This window comes from Phaeoacremonium minimum, assembly GCF_000392275.1.
Source record: "Phaeoacremonium minimum UCRPA7 unplaced genomic scaffold PA7_03_scaffold_140, whole genome shotgun sequence".
NCBI classification, from domain to species: Eukaryota; Fungi; Ascomycota; class Sordariomycetes; order Togniniales; family Togniniaceae; genus Phaeoacremonium; species Phaeoacremonium minimum.
In genome coordinates, this window is record NW_006921047.1 from 234,931 (window position 1) to 252,808 (window position 17,878).

At 51.9% G+C, this 17,878-nt stretch overlaps 3 protein-coding genes across 3 annotated transcripts; 2 read left to right on the forward strand and 1 right to left on the reverse strand.

Moving 5' to 3' along the window:
- Nucleotides 1-6: 6 nt before the first annotated feature.
- On the forward strand, nucleotides 7-1,921 carry UCRPA7_1954 (putative oligomeric golgi complex subunit 6 protein; the record flags this gene model as incomplete). Its single annotated transcript, XM_007914532.1, has 2 exons — nucleotides 7-44; nucleotides 151-1,921. The coding sequence occupies 2 exons, from the start codon at nucleotides 7-9 to the stop codon at nucleotides 1,919-1,921; spliced, it is 1,809 nt and encodes a 602-aa protein (XP_007912723.1).
- Nucleotides 1,922-7,555: 5,634 nt separating this feature from the next.
- UCRPA7_1955 (putative ribosomal protein s17 protein) lies at nucleotides 7,556-8,476 on the reverse strand (the record flags this gene model as incomplete). The annotated part of the gene is made up of 1 exon (XM_007914533.1): nucleotides 7,556-8,476. One exon carries the CDS (start codon nucleotides 8,474-8,476, stop codon nucleotides 7,556-7,558), a length of 921 nt encoding a protein of 306 aa, XP_007912724.1.
- A 4,443-nt stretch (nucleotides 8,477-12,919) lies between these two features.
- UCRPA7_1956 (putative nucleolar essential protein 1 protein) lies at nucleotides 12,920-13,865 on the forward strand (the record flags this gene model as incomplete). The annotated part of the gene is made up of 3 exons (XM_007914534.1): nucleotides 12,920-12,959; nucleotides 13,041-13,309; nucleotides 13,389-13,865. The coding sequence occupies 3 exons, from the start codon at nucleotides 12,920-12,922 to the stop codon at nucleotides 13,863-13,865; spliced, it is 786 nt and encodes a 261-aa protein (XP_007912725.1).
- Between the last annotated feature and the right edge of the window lie 4,013 nt (nucleotides 13,866-17,878).

Genomic DNA, 17,878 nt, shown 5'->3' on the forward strand with positions numbered 1-17,878 from the left:
ACAGCAATGGGGAAGTTATCAATGAGTTTGGTCGAGTTGTCGATGTGAGCAAAACTCCTGCGTCAACATCGGCTTTTGTCTTCCCTGGCTGTTTCTAATTCTCACGCAGCAACTACGCCGGATCGGAATCACCATTGACAGGCTTAATAGAAATTACACGGAGATGAAACGCCAGGTCAACGCTGCCCATGATGCTACCTCCTCCGTCATTGATGAGGCCTCGACGCTCATGGCGCAAAAACGGGATATTGAAACAAAACAACAGCTTGTCAAATCGTTCAGGGAACGGTTCATCTTAGCTGAGAATGAGATAGCTGTACTGGCTCTCACCTCGGAAGCGGTGGACGATAAGTTCTTCTCGACATTGGCCAAGGCTAGACGAATTAGCAAGGACTGTGAGGTCCTGCTAGGCTTTGAGAATCAGACCATCGGCCTGGAGCTCATGGAGCAGACATCTAACCACGTTAACCTGGCATTCCAGAAACTGTACCGTTGGATCCAACGCGAGTTCAAGTCTTTGAATCTCGAGAACCCGCAAATAGGGACTTCAATTCGTCGCGCATTGCGCGTCCTTGCCGAAAGGCCGTCCTTGTTCCAGAATTGTCTAGACTTCTTCGCGGAAGCACGAGAGCATGTATTGTCAGATGCTTTCTTTGCTGCACTCACTGGGTCGTCTGTATCTGGCGTTCAAAACCGGTCGGCCAAGCCTATCGAGCTTGTAGCGCATGACCCTCTTCGATATGTTGGGGACATGTTGGCCTGGATGCACTCCGCTGCTGTCAGCGAGAGAGAGGCATTGGAGGTCCTTTTCGTTTCCGAAGGGGATGATTTAGCCAAGGGCTTGCAGGCGGGTCGGGAGAATGAGGTCTGGAGACTCATCGCCGAGGATTCCGAAGACGCACCTGCATTCGACGCTGTACAAGCTCTCAATGAGTTGGTTGATCGAGATATGTCTGGTGCTTCGCGAATACTTCGTCAGCGCGTCGAGCAAGTTATTCAAACCAACGAGGAGACAATCATGGCATATAAGCTCGCCAATCTCTTAAGCTTCTACGAGGTTACATTTTCTAAGCTATTGACCCCCAAATCAGTTCTAGTAGAGACTTTAGGAGGCTTGGAGTCTGAGGCGCTGCGACAGTTCCGGTCTCTCATGCGAGACCACATTGCTACCTTGCAAGGCGACTTTCAACATGCACCCCAAGATCTGGGACCACCAGAGTTCCTCCAAGAGGCTCTTCAACAGTTAACCGCCATCATGAGAACCTATGATACCTCGTTAGCTTCTCTCGATGACCGGACCGCCGGCTTTGAACCAATACTGGCTGAGGCTTTCGACCCCTTCATGACAGGCTGTCGAAACCTCTCCAAGTCTATGGGCTCTCCAGCCAGATCAATATTTCTCGTCAATTGCTGTCAAGCGGCTACAGTTGTCGTCGGGGCCTTCGACTTCACTCGTAATACGACTGAGAAACTGCACCAGGAAGTTGAGACGGAATTCGGGGTCTTGGTAGAGAGCCAGTACTTCTTCTTCCGCCTGGAGTCAGGGTTGGACGCTCTCTTCCAGAGCCTCGGTCCGCTGACGTCCAAGCCTGAAGATATTGGCCAGATAAGACAGTTGGAACCTCTGCAGCCTGATCGGCTCTCCATTGCAAGCCAAACCCTTGATGAGTTCTTGCCGTCAGCCCTTATGGATGCGATGGAGAATTTGAAGCGTCTTCAGGATTCAACGCTCGCTAGAAAGGTCGTGGAAGAAGCCGCAGAGCGGTTCTGTGTCGATTTTGAACATGTGGAGGACATTCTCATGCTGGCAGATGAAACCGCTGAGCAAAATGGGCTCGCAGACAGCGAAACTGAAGAAATTCAGAATCTGCGTGCCGTATTCCCTAGAACGAGTGGTGAGATTCGGGTGTTATTATCGTAACACCCTGGATTATCTGTACGGCTAGCAGGACAGGAGTTTGCCAGTTTGAGAGAACGCTGCCCGCTAGAACGCAGAGGAATCTGTATCTGGCTAACAGTCTGCTATGCTGGCAACTAAGCAGTAATAAAAACACATCACGTTTTGTCAAGGCAGCACTTCAGTTGTACATGGGCTTTCAACCTCCAGTCGTGAAGATGAGCACGGTGATCGAGCATGTTGTGAGGAAGCAGCTTCGTATAGGCTGCACTTTGTGATGCGTGACTTGACGCCTGATCTTGGTATATCACTTACTTCATCTCGATGGAGTGCATATAAAACGGTGGTGTGCCGTTGAAAGAAGAGAACTAGCTCAGGGTCCTCGCTCGGGCAGCAAGCTCCCTAGGACGAAGTCGGAGAGAGCATGGCAGTGGTACTTTCGATTTCAATTCTGGAATTCTAAGCCAGACAGTTGTGATCATCTTGCTGTAATATCATCTGCATGTCTTTACACCTTTGATGGGTACTACCTGGGTATGAACTTGGATAGATTGGTAGGTTCTTTGTGGGTCTAAGTCAAGGTGTTGGTAGGCAGATCCCCCATGTGAGAAACCTTACCCGCCGTAACGTGCAGTGTGGCTTCCGCCAACCCCACTACGTCACACTTCACCGTCAAGCACGTCAAGTACAGCCCAACCTCGAAAGGCATTCACAACCCTCCCCCGTCCAGTCTAGTCTTGTCTTCATGCCACTGGCGATGCTTGATTACGGAGCGAGTTCATGAATACCTAAGAGTTGTCGTCGCTCATTTGTCCGGTAGCTTTTCTTCCCCCGTCCACCATCCCAGTTCACGCGTGTAACCCGCTGTCACTGAGCCTTCCCCCAGCGACAATCGTCAAGCTCCGGTATGCTGTCCTCAGCAGCATCACTACAATGCTCCGGAACAAGGCTGCACTTCCTGTCTTGCAGAGGACATACGACGAGTGCTACCTGACCTGTTCAACTGCGGTCTATTATGAAGGCCAGGTAATTGACCCCGCCGTCCCTACTTCTGCCTCTTTGCCTCGATTGATTCCAGGTCTGACACGCTGCCAGGGGAATGAAGAAGAAGCCACACGATGCTGGAAATCGGCGCTCGACCAAATCTATGACCACAACGCAAACAAAGTGCCTTCGAACTACATGCCGCGTACCGAGACCGAAAGGGCGCTGATGGAGAGTTTGCGCCAGCTAGAGATTCAATGTAAAGAACGCATAGATCTCCTCGAAGCCTTGAGGCTCTCTCGCCAAGACGACACTCACCAACCCCTGGCAAGCTCGTCGAGCGGCAAGGTGTCCACGCCCCTAGATTCAACGGAGTCGGAGCTCCGAGAAGCTGGGTGGATTGGAGAGGGAACGATACCTGCCATCACCTACCCGGAGCTTTCCCGTCCCAGTCTACCCCCACGACCCTCGCTTCCCACGCGCTCATCTTCAGAACAAGCGGTAGTAGGCGGCAGTCGAGCTTCTAGTTTTGACGTCGCTAGCCCCACTGCCTCCAGGCCGCGCCTTGCCCCGTCGTCTGGGTCCGCGTCCCGGGAGAAGCCATCAAGGTCATCCAGCCCTGAAAAACGGACTATGAGAACCACACTCCGCCCGGGCAAACTGGGGGACAGGCCCAGTAAACCCTCCCGTCACGCTCAAGCAAAAGCGGTTGACGGCCCTGGGGCTAGCAAGGCCGCATCTCTTGCGTGGAATAGTATCAACCTAAGAGAGCGGCTTTCTCGGGGGCACAATTCCGAACTTATCGTTTCGCCTCCTCACACAGTCAACCCCGAAATGGCTGAGATAGAATCCCGCAGTGTCGTGACGACCCCACGACCGCAGTGGGACAGCCACTCCAGAAGGCTTGTTAGCTCCCGTGATACGGAGCTTACTGAAACAAGACACAGTTTCGATTCTTCCCAATTTCCAAGATTGTCGGATGATGCTACCTATCAACGGCCTTCCCCCATATCGATCAGTGCCGCTGCCAATGCTTTAACAGGCTCTGAGTCGGAAAGGATACCACGCCACAGGACTGCTCCTCCCACGGATATGCGTTCAAGGGTACCCAAGACTGATGAAGGATTCCGGGTTCAAGACAGTGATCTCGAATCCGTGACGGACAGCCGTGGCTCGAGAGATTTTCCCATCCGACGTAAACCTATTGACCACAGTGCTTCGAGCCCGGCACGGGAAGTTCGTCGGAAAGGACAGCATCATGTGAGGCGAACAGCTTCGATTTCTAGTGTGGAAGACAGCGACCGCGCCGGGACTTCGCCACATGGGCGAAGAAAAGTTCGAGCAGAGAGGAAAGAAAATTCTCTACTCGCCGATTCAAGAGGACAAACAGGGGACGAGTCCAGCGCCGACGATGACACGAAGAACCCAGCTGCTCTGTGGAAACGAAGGAAGGCCGAAACCTTGCGAAATCTGCCACCAGGTGTTGATAAAGGCGCAGCAAAGCAGATTCTAAATGAAATCGTTGTTCAGGGGGATGAGGTTCATTGGGATGATGTTGCCGGCCTCCAGATTGCAAAAAATGCTTTGCGAGAAGCCGTGGTTTATCCATTTCTACGGCCTGATCTTTTCATGGGTCTTCGGGAACCAGCCCGCGGAATGCTTCTGTTTGGCCCACCTGGAACAGGCAAGACCATGCTGGCTCGTGCTGTGGCCACTGAGTCCAAGTCAACCTTTTTCTCTATATCTGCCAGCAGCTTGACAAGCAAGTATCTTGGCGAATCTGAAAAACTTGTTCGAGCCTTGTTTGGATTGGCCAAATTACTTGCACCGAGCATCATTTTTGTGGACGAAATCGACTCATTACTATCCCAACGCTCAGGCTCTGGAGAACATGAGGCAACTAGAAGAATCAAGACGGAGTTTTTGATTCAATGGAGTGACCTGCAGCGAGCTGCAGCTGGAAGGGAAGTGAGCGACAAAGATCGCGGAGATCCTAACAGAGTGCTAGTCCTTGCTGCGACAAATCTTCCATGGGCGATAGATGAAGCCGCAAGGCGCAGGTTTGTTCGGCGACAATACATTCCTCTTCCAGAAGCAGAAACACGGGCTGTCCAACTGAGAACTCTTGTTGGTCAACAAAAACACAGTTTGACCGATACCGACATGGAAAAGCTGGTTGAACTCACGGAAGGTAAGCTTTTATTCACGGATAAGAGGCATTCGCCAATGTCCTCCCCGTTTCTTCTACATACTAAATGTCTACGTTGCAGGCTTCTCGGGTTCAGATATCACTGCATTGGCGAAAGATGCTGCGATGGGACCTCTGCGATCCCTGGGCGAGGCGCTTCTGCATATGACAATGGATGAGATTCGTCCCATTGAACTGTCTGACTTCATGGCGAGTCTTACTACAATACGCCCCAGTGTTAGCCAGGCTGGTTTGAAAGAATATGAAGACTGGGCTCGAGAATTTGGCGAAAGAGGTGGCTAGATAAGACAACGAGTAGGAACAGGAGCTGCTGGCGTACTTTAGAGAACCACCACATTATCTCATGTATCGGTTTCCAATGATATATTTTTATGCAATTCGGGTGGCTCTTACGCTATTGGCTCCAATATAGATACACACATCAAATGCCCTTGATGAACCTAGTTGTTTAGCTATGATTTCCGACTCGACCACGTCTTCGCGATGGATCAACTTTCCAGCTGACAATGAACCATTCGGCCAATTTGTTTGAAATTGTATTGTACATATATACAGCCCCCGTATAAGAAGGAGGTAGAAGCCCGAATGCGTTCCTAGCACCTCTTCGACTCTGCGCAGTTGTGATATCTCATCACTTCTATAAAGAAATGACCGCGAAAGCGTTCCTAGCACCTCTTCGACTCTGCGCAGTTGTGATATCTCATCACTTCTATAAAGAAATGACCGCGAAACCAGGTTCATACTCGGTACCATCGACTGTCGGCGTGCATGTAAAATCAGTCAACATCTTTCGAGCTCTCAACCTCTCTCGAAGATGCTGATGTATCCTGTGGGCTTGGGTTTTTCTTGTCGATCAACTCGGCTTCCTTCCTAGCGGCCCTCCTCTCACGCTTGGCTGCCCTTTTTGCTTCTTTCGCAGCTATCCTCTCTTCCTCAGTCGGTATCGGCGGGCGATCTTCGATGGGGCTGCCGTATGGCGACAAAATGTGCTTCACGACGTGCCTCTTGTGCTGAGATGATCTCCAGCCAGGTGTGATGGCGACCACATCGCCGGTTCGAAGCGAGTTGTTGGGGTCGTGAACCAGATATGTTTCCTTTTTCATGAAATACTGCCAAGAGCCTGTCAGCCGCGGGACCTTATGCATATGATCGTGCAGAGAAGTCTCTTGAGATATCAACACACCTTCTTGACTTGGTTATTCCACTGATGACCGCCAACTCGAACTTTGACGGTCTTCTGCGCCAGACCCGCCGATACGACGACTCCAGGAAGCTCGCGCAGAGCACGGCGGGCGGTAGCACCTACTATGTTCGACATGCTGCTTGGTCCTCGAGATGGGTGTCGAGGATAGTATAGGATGTTTTAAGGTCTTTGACCGACATGATTGTCGCATTACTCACGACCCAAAAAATTCAGCCCCACTTTACCGAGTGCACTGACCACCCGGCAGGTGTCATCCAGAAACACCTCCAACCTCCTTAGCTGCCCGAATACTTTTCTTTGCATGCTTTCTTCAACATTTTTCCTCTTCTTCGCGACAAGACAACTACATGGCAGACCACCAGTAATATACTGTCTGTTATGTTTTGGCCGCCGATCAGATGTAGCCTTGGAAATCCTTGATATTTAATATTTGCTTTTTCAATCCGGAAAGCCAAGTGCTGAGTGCGAAAATACTTATTGAGTAGGGAAGTGCGTCGCGGTTTACATGATCGTGCTTCAACCTCTGTTGCTTCTGCCTCTTAATGGCATCTCGGGCGATTTCAGGTGATTTGAGAAGCCCGGGTTATCCAGATATTGTTCATCTGGGTAGGATGGGCACCTTCTTTTAGCTGGCTGAATGATGGCCTCTACATCTTTCCTTCTTGTCTGATTTGGCGTCAAGAGGTGGCATAGGTTCATCGGACAACACAATACCCGACCACATATCTCAGGGGCATACACATCCGAGAATGCTGATCAGACACTTGGCCGTTTTGGTCCAGAACGCCTCAGATGGATAAAGTATTGCAATCACGCCACACGGCATGTGCCCTGTCAGGACAGTACGGTGGCGCCCCTGAGTATCTACACCTGGTAAACTAAGCTGACCATTTGACATCCTCCTCGATGTCGTTGCTCTATCCAAGCATTGTACCTCACGAGTAGGAAATTGTGAAAGGTACTCTTTCCGATTTCGCCCATTTCACTTTCTTTATCAAGACTATGTACAATTAAGATCCTCGTCCCCATTAGGATTGCTTATTTAGGCAGCCGCTGTACACATACAGGTCCGGGTAGGCTTGGCACGAGATCCGGCCCTATGCTACCGTGTAGGCATGCCATTTGATTCTCATGGATGAGCATCGGCGCTCCTAAGGCCGTTCCAGACTTGGGAGTTTACGCCACAAAGACGCGCGCAGGGAGCCGCGAGCGTCGTTGCTGGTTGTTCTGCTGCTGTTGATTCGCCTACGGGAGTGGCCTGTCAGTACAGAATTGTAGGGAGCACGGACGAATAACGTACATTGGCATTCTTGCTTTGGTTGTTTGCATTTGCGTTGCCTTGGTCTTGAGCCGGGTTCTGATTGTTCGCGTTTGCATTGGCCTGGTTCTGACCTTGGTTTTGGCCTTGCTGGTTTTGAGCCTGATTCTGAGCTTGTTGATTCTGGCCTTGGTTCTGGTTGTTTGCATTGGCGTTTGCGTTTGCATTAGCGTTGCCTTGGTTCTGGCCCTGCTGGTTCTGGTTATTTGCGTTCGCATTCGCATTCGCATTGCCCTGATTCTGGTTGTTGGCATCTGCGTTGTTCTGATCCTGACCCTGATTCTGGTTGGCATTAGCATCACCAGTCGCTTGAGCACCAGCAGCGGTTGCAGTCAAGGCGCCTGGGCCGAGGTCGACAGCGGACGCGGCTAACGCAGCAGCAGCCTCGCCCTTGTCTCCGTTGTTGGCAGCAGCGTTGATGGTGTTGTTGTTTCCGTTCACCACAAACTTGGTGCAGTCATCCTGGGAGCCACGCTGTGCTACAGGCATGATAACAGGCTGGTGGTTGGATGCAGAGGTAAGGGTGCAGATCCGGTAGTTGCCCTCCGGAAGCCCACCAACTACATCGGCGGTAAGGAGACCATTGCCATTTCCTGCATCATTGATTCCCTTGAAGAAGGCGAATTGAGTCGGGTCGGGTGGTGTCTTCGGGTTCAGGCTGTTGCCCAGGTCTTGGACGGTGACATGGGTATGGCCAATGACATTTCCACCGCCGTTGAGAGCTTGCGGTGCAGAATAGTAGGTAGCCTGAGCATTGGTAAATGATCCAGCTTGCAAACCATTCACTTGCACCTGAATTGTGAAGTCCTTGCCTGACTCAATGGTCTGGTCGTTCGAGGGAAAGAGAATGATAGTTGATATCATTTTATCTTTGGCGGGAATAAATCCCTGGGCTTCTTGATGTCAGGACGCATATCATGACTCAAGCCGCAAAAAGAGTGCCAGAATGATCACTTACGGGTTGGGCTGCAGGATCCATCAACGATCTGTAGTCCGTTGGTGATGGTTTGGCCAGCGCAAAGATTGATGAAGTTGTTCTGCGAAGTATCCGATTTCGCCTGACCATCTTCCGCTCCTAAGCTCTCAGACCCATCAAAGAACGAACCAGTCTGGATGGCATTCGGCAGGAGCTGAGTTGAGTCTGCTCCTTGTTGATTATTATTGTTGTTATTGTTCTGGGCCACCGCCAGGGCGAACAGGGCCGCAGCGCTGAAGATCTTTCCGGAGACCATCTTGTCTTTCTACAAAAAGAACGAACGGCGTGAAAAGAAGGAGAAAAGAGTGACGATCTAAGACGGCGACTACCAACCAAGGTAAGGCCTCGAGACCATACGCAAACTAAATAAACAGATGCACGGTCAACGTGATCTTCTTCTTCTTGACTGGCAAGACCGAAGAGAAGAAATGAAAGAAACGAAGGGAATGGCCCAGGGAGGAAGAAGAGAAGCGAGCCGCGGAAGAGAAACAGACAAGCGATATATGAAGTGGTAGGTGGGCTAACAGACTATCTTGGCGTGGGAGGGCGGCCATGAGGACTACTTATCCTCTTGGCGGGACACGGCATAATGAAAGGGAGAGATGTGATGAAGATCTTGGGTGGACGGGTGCTGTAAGTTGCTCAGGGAGGAGGAAATGGAGATCCCGTGGCCGCATTGGTGTGTTGAAACTGGATATGAGGACGGCCTTGTCGCAGAGCCAAGACCTTTGGGAGATCCGCCGCTGTCACCTCAACTCACATAAACAACCGAAACGTCCGGGTCTAGTTTAAGCGTATCGGTAGTTTTTAGCATGTCATTGGCTCATCTGGCCGTCCCCTGACTAAAGCGTTGAATTCAGACGAGGTGCCGTGCCAAGCACAAAAGCCGATGCGGGTGACAAGGATGGGCACAAGAGGATCTATACCGCGCCGTTCAGAACGTCCTTAGGTTCTTTGCAAAACAACCATGTATCAGCGTACCGCTGAATAAGAGGGAGGTAGCCGCATTGGACCAATCTCCGTATCGGGCGGGCTGTATCATCCTTTACAGGCTGGGGGAAGCCCATACAAAAACCTATCCTCCATCGCAAGAAGGCAGCTACTGTGATCATCCGAATTCTAGAGGTTTAGAGACCACACCTGCATGTTACGGACACAAGGATTCTTGAGGTCAAACTCTTCAGAAGAGAGCTTGGATTGATGAAGTCCAGGCAAATCTCTCGCTGCCGCCTGTGAGGACAGTACACGAGGATGTTTCGGCCCCCGGAAGCCGTATGTGCCAGGCGATATTCGATTACTCGGATCTGTCATCTGAACTGAGACCCCACAATTGTTGGGGGATTTGACATAGATTATCCCCGCGTCGAGACCAGGTGGCTATATGCGACCGAAACAGACCGTGTTAGAGACATGCGTCAGGATACCCAGCATTGGCATGGAGCCGTGCGATCTCGTTAACCATGTGCGCAGCTTCTAGCCCCAGTGTAATAAAAATGTTGGAGAAAGACAAGTTGATAGCCGGTTCGATTATATAAGCATAATAGCGAATTAGAAACCTGCCTGCCTAGTTACAACAGAAATTGGGCGTTTAAGCGGTTCATAAACATCTTTCACGTAACAGTCATGAGTCGGCTTTCGCAAGAAAACAGCTCAGTTCCGAGGAGTATCATTACAACATGGTACTTGGCTACTAGGGTACGAATCTACCCATCGGTGCCAGCCCTTGTGATCAGGTATCTCGAATTTGAGCCTTACCCCCAAGGTCTCTGCTGAAATTTCAATGCCCTTCCCTGATTCTTCAGTCAAGCGAGGCGCTGGTGGAGACCTGATCCCGTCATCACGTTCGGAATGCACAGGATCCTGCGAAGGAACCGCTGTATTAACTCTAAATCAGCCAAGAGCGCATGGCCTCAAGGATTGTCTGAGATCCTTTGCGGGTTCTTCAACATACTGGTAGAGTGTACTGGGATATCACTTGTCTTGGCGAAACACGCTAGATCTACGGTTAAACCATACTCTGCGAAGTGATATCGACACCCCGTCCATATCGTACAGGACGATGCATTAGGTGATGACGAATGCGTCACATCACATAGCACATCCATGGCGCTAAACTCGGTTGAACCGAGCCAGGACCGCGTTTGAACGCACAACTGACGAGCCTCGATAGGGAAAGGAGGTAGGGAAGTTCGTGTGAAGCCAGGCTCAAAGCTCCTCAAGAGCAGCCCACCTCGCGCCTCTCGACTTGCGCAGCCAGTTCTATTGCCACTCGGGCCACGTCCATGTTCGTATGTCATGCCAAGCCTCAAACAATCTATGACAGGGGCGGGTACGCTGGGCTTGCGCATGCTAAGCTTTTTGAACAACGGTGTAGTGCAGATGATACATCCATCCCCTGCAGATAGATCTCGCAGCTTTCAGGGTCGAGAGTGGCACAAGCACCGTCTGGGAGACCAGGAGTGGGCTGACAATTTGGCAGGGTGTGGTTGATCCCGTGCTCGGCAAGCGACATCCTGCATCATCTTCTATGCTCGTGTGTCAGCTGTGACGGCCAGCAGGACACTCTCGAATGGGTCGCCGGGTCAGAGAGAGGAAGACCGAGACTCCACTCCCTACAATTGCTGCATGGTGTACCTACATCTCCGAGTCGCCTCTACGGTAGTTGTCAGTGCTTAACCCAGTATGAACTGTTACATACTGCCACAGCCATGCACATCGTCTACCCTGTTATTACAGTGCAGTACCATCGATGGCGAGCGGGCAGCAGCCAGGGGCGCCGCGTCTGCGACGTTTCACCTCGTCGATCAGAACAGACGACTATTTGGGATGGGAGAATTGCCATGTTGCCAACTGACAGCAATCGCTCGGCTTGGCATCCCATGTTTCCTGTTCTCGTTTATTACAATGAGTACATACGTTTCCAGTAACGGCTCCAGCTCTCGGCCCACACTTACAAAGTCGTGATTGACGACGGGGAGTTGTGCCCCCGGAGAGGAAGCTGGATTGCCCATAATTGGCCATCGCAAACAACCGTTCTTCCACAATGTCTTTCTTGAGTTCCCCGTAAGATGTGACCCAATGCAGGACCATTGCAAGAGGCAGGATCGGGGGCTGCTTGGTCTACAGGAGAGACTGGACAAGAAGACCGTAATCAATCGGAGCCGACCCAGAGTGGAGAGTCCGGAGCGGGTCGCCCGGCAGCCCGATGGGACCGCCGGGTCTCTACCCATCGGTCGAAGGCACTCTCGGGGCTTCCCACCCTTGCCGGCAGGCCTGGTTGTCAAGTTTAGATGTACACGTCTCCGCACGAAGAAGAGGTACACAGGAACAGAGATAAGATTGAGGCCGCATGCTACTGGTGAGCCTCGCAAGAAACGGAAGCCTACCATTTCTACTCTCCCAGCACTGCCAAAGTGTGCCTGCCAATCCTATTGCGCGTTCTGACTCTCACCGCCAGAAGAAAGGGGAAGAAGGGGTAATTTCTTGATGCGATCAAGTCAGCTGCTAATTTGCTCCATCATCAGTCCAGACCCGCGCTACGCGACCTGAACGTGGTGGATAATTTGCGAACGATTACCGCAGACCCATAAACGCATGGAAGTAGCTTACATTCTTCAAACCATCGGGTAGCTACCCTGGGGTTGGTATCTTAGACTACCTATCGTTGGGTAGTAGCCTCGAGTTCGTCGTACGAGGATCTCGCGAGCCTGCCTGCCTCCCGAGCCAGTATTTTCACATCAAGGCCTTTCCAACGCCTCCTTTCCTTTAATCGTATAAGCGGGCTGTGGCCGCGATCAACCACTAGGGATTGACCAGAGATGACATGATGGATACATTGGTTAGCAATAGCGCCAGCCAGTACACATCGGATCAGGATCAGATTGCCTGTCCGCCAGAGGTATTTCTCGCTACGGTATCGGAGCCGAATTCTGCATCGTTACCTTCCGCAACAGTAAGTGCGAGCTAGGTACTGCGTAGGTCTACTCTGGGTCAAATAGCGGCCACCTGCTTAGTTCGGCGCTTATGGGTTTTTTTTAGTGCTGTCTGCGGGGTTGTTATATAACTCCCTAACATCAATTGCACCTGAGTTACACCTCGTTTTGTTAGACGGGAAAACGGCAACGTTAACTGGTAAGCCCCGCAGCGCAACCCTTCCCTTTTTTTTTTTTCCTCTCCTCCCCTTCGATCATCCTCCTATTGTTCATTTCCTTCTTATCCCCCATCCCCGACACAAACACCCTCTCCATACGAAAAGTGTCGCTGTTCTTGACTTCATTTCGTTGCGCCTCCCCAGTGTGGTCCAGTTCCTTGCCTAAAAGGGGAAAAAAAGAATGTCGTCACCTGAGCAGCGAGTTGGCAAGAAGAGGCCACGTAAGTGATCCCAGTTCTCCTGGACATAGCTCTCCCGCCCGTTTCTGCCGCGCGATGAGTGAGTGCTGATCCCACGAACAGGAACCCAATCGCTTCCTCCGCCAGCTCTGCCCCAGCTTGTAGCTGAGCAACACCTCCCCATCGCACCCACAGACAAGGATACCAAGCGACTGATTGTCGTCCTCTCACATGCCAGCCTCGAGACCTACAAGGCTTCCCATGGCGGACCTGGACGCATGGGCATACAACGCGAGGAAAAGTACTCGCTCTTGAATAGCGATGAGCACATTGGTGTCATGCGAAAGATGAACCGAGATATTAGCGACGCTCGGCCAGATATCACTCACCAGGTTCGACATTACTTCCCTCAACTCATCATGCGTGTGTGTCTGCATTCAACATGCTGACCAGGTAACCCATCCCCTATAGTGCCTCCTTACCCTGCTCGATTCGCCTGTGAACAAGGCAGGCAGGTTGCAGATTTATATCCACACCGCGAAAGGAGTCTTGATTGAAGTATCGCCCTCCGTCCGCATACCGCGTACCTTTAAGCGCTTCGCCGGTCTCATGGTCCAGCTACTTCACCGGCTTTCCATTCGCTCTACTAATTCCCAGGAAAAGCTCTTGCGTGTCATCCAGAATCCCATCACAGACCATCTTCCACCCAAGTGCCGAAAGGTAACGCTCAGCTTTGACGCCCCAGTAGTACGTGTACGGGAATACGTTGACACGCTGGACACCGATGAGAGCATTTGTGTGTTCGTCGGTGCTATGGCCAAGGGTCCAGACAACTTTGCCGATGGCTATGTCGACGAGAAGATATCCATCAGCAATTACAGCCTCTCGGCGAGCGTTGCTTGCAGCAAATTTTGTCACGCCGCAGAGGATGCTTGGGATATCCTGTAGGGCGGAGTTCTACTTCAGGGCATCTGGTACGGCCACACAGACGCAGGAGGATATCTAGGGATCAGCTTCAGGCACTTCAGAGGAGCTACACGATATGGCATCCACTGAATTTTTTTAAAGGTATAAGACGGGGCTGCAGGCGGTGCCGGTGATACAACATCGCTGGTGGCTGCCTGTGACTCCCCGTACTTGGGTCGTCTGAACTTGCGCTGTTCCTGTTTTGCAACAAAACCATGGGCGTTCAACAACGGATCCCCCAAGACGCTTTCGTCGTCTGCTATGAGCCACTTCAACTTGGCTCACAACCCCCTATCCCCGTGTCCCCTGCTCCTCAAGTGGTTGATGTACGTGTGGGCCACGTGGCTGGGACAAATTTCCGTCCTCTATCGATGGTCCAACTTGTCAGCCAAGGCTCCATCAATGGGGAATTACACTCCACCAGCTTATGCTTGTAGGTGTCCGACACGCTCATATCTCAGCAACGTTCGACCTATTTGGTACTAATAGCAGCAATCCGGTGGCTCGATCGAGGCGGTCGTTTTATGGGTATGGGGTTGTACAAAGGGGTATTCAGGTTGCCGAACATCACACATTTCGTTGTGGCCTTCAGTCGAGGAATAACTTTCATTGGACTGCAGAATATTTGCATCTCCGCAACAACGGACATATTCAGGATCGCTTTCGAACAGGATCTATCATGAATGATATAAATAGTTCAACAAACACCCAGACGCACCCACTAAGAGCAATTGTAGCTCGAATGGCTATTTGCTTTGGAAGCATTCAAGCTTCCGCTGGAGATGCAGAAGGGTTCCGTGATTCGCATAGAGACGTATTCAGTCCCATTTCACAATTCCAAGCCTGGGATCCCCCAGACCCCTCAAACAGAAAGTATGCCAGCGTCGACTTGTTCATAGTTTTCCATCGGGTTCTGTCGTCACAGAGGAATGTCTGTCAATTGTTAATGAGACTCCTTTACCTACCGATTCGCTATGACGTGATATGTAGCGACGAGGTGCAGTAGCACACGTTATCCAACCCACATTACTCTGCCTACCCTAGTTGCCCTGGGTAGTCGACTTCTTGTTGAGCCACCGTACCTCTCAGATGCCTAGCCAGACCTGACACTAGGACTAACACACGTCTGGGGGCAAGCCATTGCACCTAATGGCAAGACCACCGAGTCTGGTTGGACTACTACTACTACTTGCCTGGAGGCCGAGAGGTGGACAGATCGATCATGCTGGTCGCAGGTGATGTGTATCGGAAGCGGGCTGTATGCCTTGCGATGCGCTTGGTGTCCGACCGACCTTTTTACATCATCGTGCACAGGTTTAGGTCAGCGGGAGGCGACGGGAGGGGCTGCGTGAAGTGACTTGTCAAGCTAGATCTTCCTTTCTTGCCCTCTCATTCGAAGCCTTGGCTCACTTGGATAGCCGGGACCCGGGCCTTTGTTAGACGTTGGGCAGCAGCCGGCATCCCACGCGCATACATCCCTCGTCTGCATGCATACATCTACCCATTCATTCGGCCATCAGTTGCCTCAGCTCACCCAGCACTGCTGGCAAGTTGCAACACCCCGACCGGTCTGCTGGTCTTCTCCCGGCGGACCTGGATAGATTTACTGACTGACTAATTGATTAGTTGAAATGAATGGGTGATTGGCTCCCCGGCCAGTAAGAGCCATATGACGATTCACTCTTGGCCTAAACTATGTTACTCGTACGTGAATTTAGATCCATGGCTGCCACAATTGCAGGGAATCTGCCTTAATGTGCAGCTGCATTACATGAACGCAACACAGCACAGCACAGCACAATACTTTATACATGCCAACTTACTTCCTGCGTGGAGGTCGGTGGGACAGCGTGATCCATCCACCAGAACCGCCCGGGCTGACATGCCTCACGTGGTGGGAGACGGAGGCCTAACCAGACCCTTGTGTCAGTTGAATGTTCAGGTACCTGTGTGTAGGAGTCGAAGACAGAGGCCGACCGCCTGCCTGTGGTCTGTGAATTCCGCTCTGGTGAGTCAGGGTGATCAATCGATGCATCCATCCCCCTGGCCCACTGAAGTCCAGCAGTAGCATCAACGACGGGACGTGTTGGGGGCCCCGCCCTGGGTGAGCATTGGTTCGTCCATTCGTTCATTTCATTCATTCCCTGGCGAGCCTGGGAGGAGGACTGCGTTGTATTCCTAGTCTTTGGCCCAGGTGTCTTAGCAGCCATCAGTATCATGCCAGTAACTCCGGCAGACATAACATAGAGTGGCTACGCGGCGGCCCGCGCCCAAGCCAGGTAGAACGGCGGGCTGGTGGATAGTGGATGGTGGATAGTGCAGGAGAGGACACTGGAAGGAAGGAGGCAGCCCAGGAGGCCATCTCAACTCCCCCACATCTATCTGCAGTATCAAGCCTCGCAACTTTCACCTACACCTTCATTACCTTCCTGGGTACCTTAGGTAATTCTAAGCTTGGTATGTTGTCTGCCTCCCAGATGGCTTCCACTCACATTCCAGGCCTGTCAGGCAGTCAGTCAGTCCAAGAAGCACCCATTTGTTCCTCTAGATTTTCGTGACAGATCAGCGATCACCAATGCGTTGGCTGGGATTGAGATTGGATCGCCTCCTCTCCGCCTCTCCGCCGCTCCGTCCCAATGGTCTCGCCCGTCTCTCTCTCTCTCTCTCCCGTCTAACCGCCGCATTGGCCCCGCGCGCGCAGAGCCTGCCGGTGCCCGAAGGAGGGCCTCCCTTTCTTCTAGCTGCCTATAGGCGGGTTGGCCCTCCTGTGCAGCAGACTAGACTATCCGACATGCTGCATCATGCAGAGTTGCGAAGACCTTACTGCAATGAGGTGCCCCATGAATGGTGCGTATGCATACCTGCCTCAAGATGCCCTCCGCCGCCATTCGTTTGTGACGCCCCGCACCGGCCCCGGCCCCCCAGCTACTATCCACGGCCAACTAAGCATGCTACCCAGGGAGCCAGGCTTGCCAGGTAGCACGACGCAAGATGCAACAGGGTCTCTATACCTAGCCTACCTACCTACGTATGACCACTGCTTTGCCCTGCATTTCCGTCAGCTTGCCTCGTAGCAGGAGTGGAATTAGATACCTCTACCTTGGGTGGGCTAAGAGCGTGTCTGATCAGGATTGGACTGGATTCCGTGGACCACACCAGACCCCGATCATTGATCAGGTCGACGTACCTAGCCTAAGGTAGGTACGGTACATACATGATACAGCCCACTGCTGAGGAGGCGATCCGCAAGTCGATTAGCAGGAGACAACTGCATACTGCAAAAAGCACCTAGTAGGGTAAGGATCAGGTATATATGGACGCCCACGTAAGGTACCTACCTAAGAAAGCTGGTGGGAGGTAGCAGAAAAGCGAGGCTCGCTCCAGCTTTCAATCTTCATTTTTCAGTCTTCACCTCAACAGCCCATCGCTCGCCTGCTTTCATCCCATGCTATCGACGGACGGCGCCTGAAGAAAGAGACAGACATAGATAAGGGTAGATGAATCGTCTCTCGTCCTACTCCAACTCCAGCTCCAGCTCCAGCTCGCCTCGGTTCCAGCTGGTCGTTGCTGGTCTACACGTCCTACAGCAAAGCCTCCTCAAGCGCCCAAGCAGAAAAGCGCGAGATATCTAGGGATACCCGCGTCTCCGAGATAGATTTCATATCCTTACTCCATCATTCTCGGTAAGTGATCAGACATGTAATCCAACCTACCTACCTCACGAGGGTCCCTCCATACCCTATCTACAAAGGGAATCCATCTGATCTGAGTCCATAACTGTTTACATCTTACTTTGCAAGTGGGGTAGTGTATTCAATTCCAACACCATCACTCACTCACTCATTCATACGCCCACATCCATCCTCAACCTCCTTTTCCACCTCCTCTCCGATATGACTTATGCCTGCCTGACCTCACGCCCTGATTCACTTTTGTTTGGCTTTGCCGTCTTGGGCCCCCCGATCCAGTCCAGTTCTAACAACTCACTCACCCCC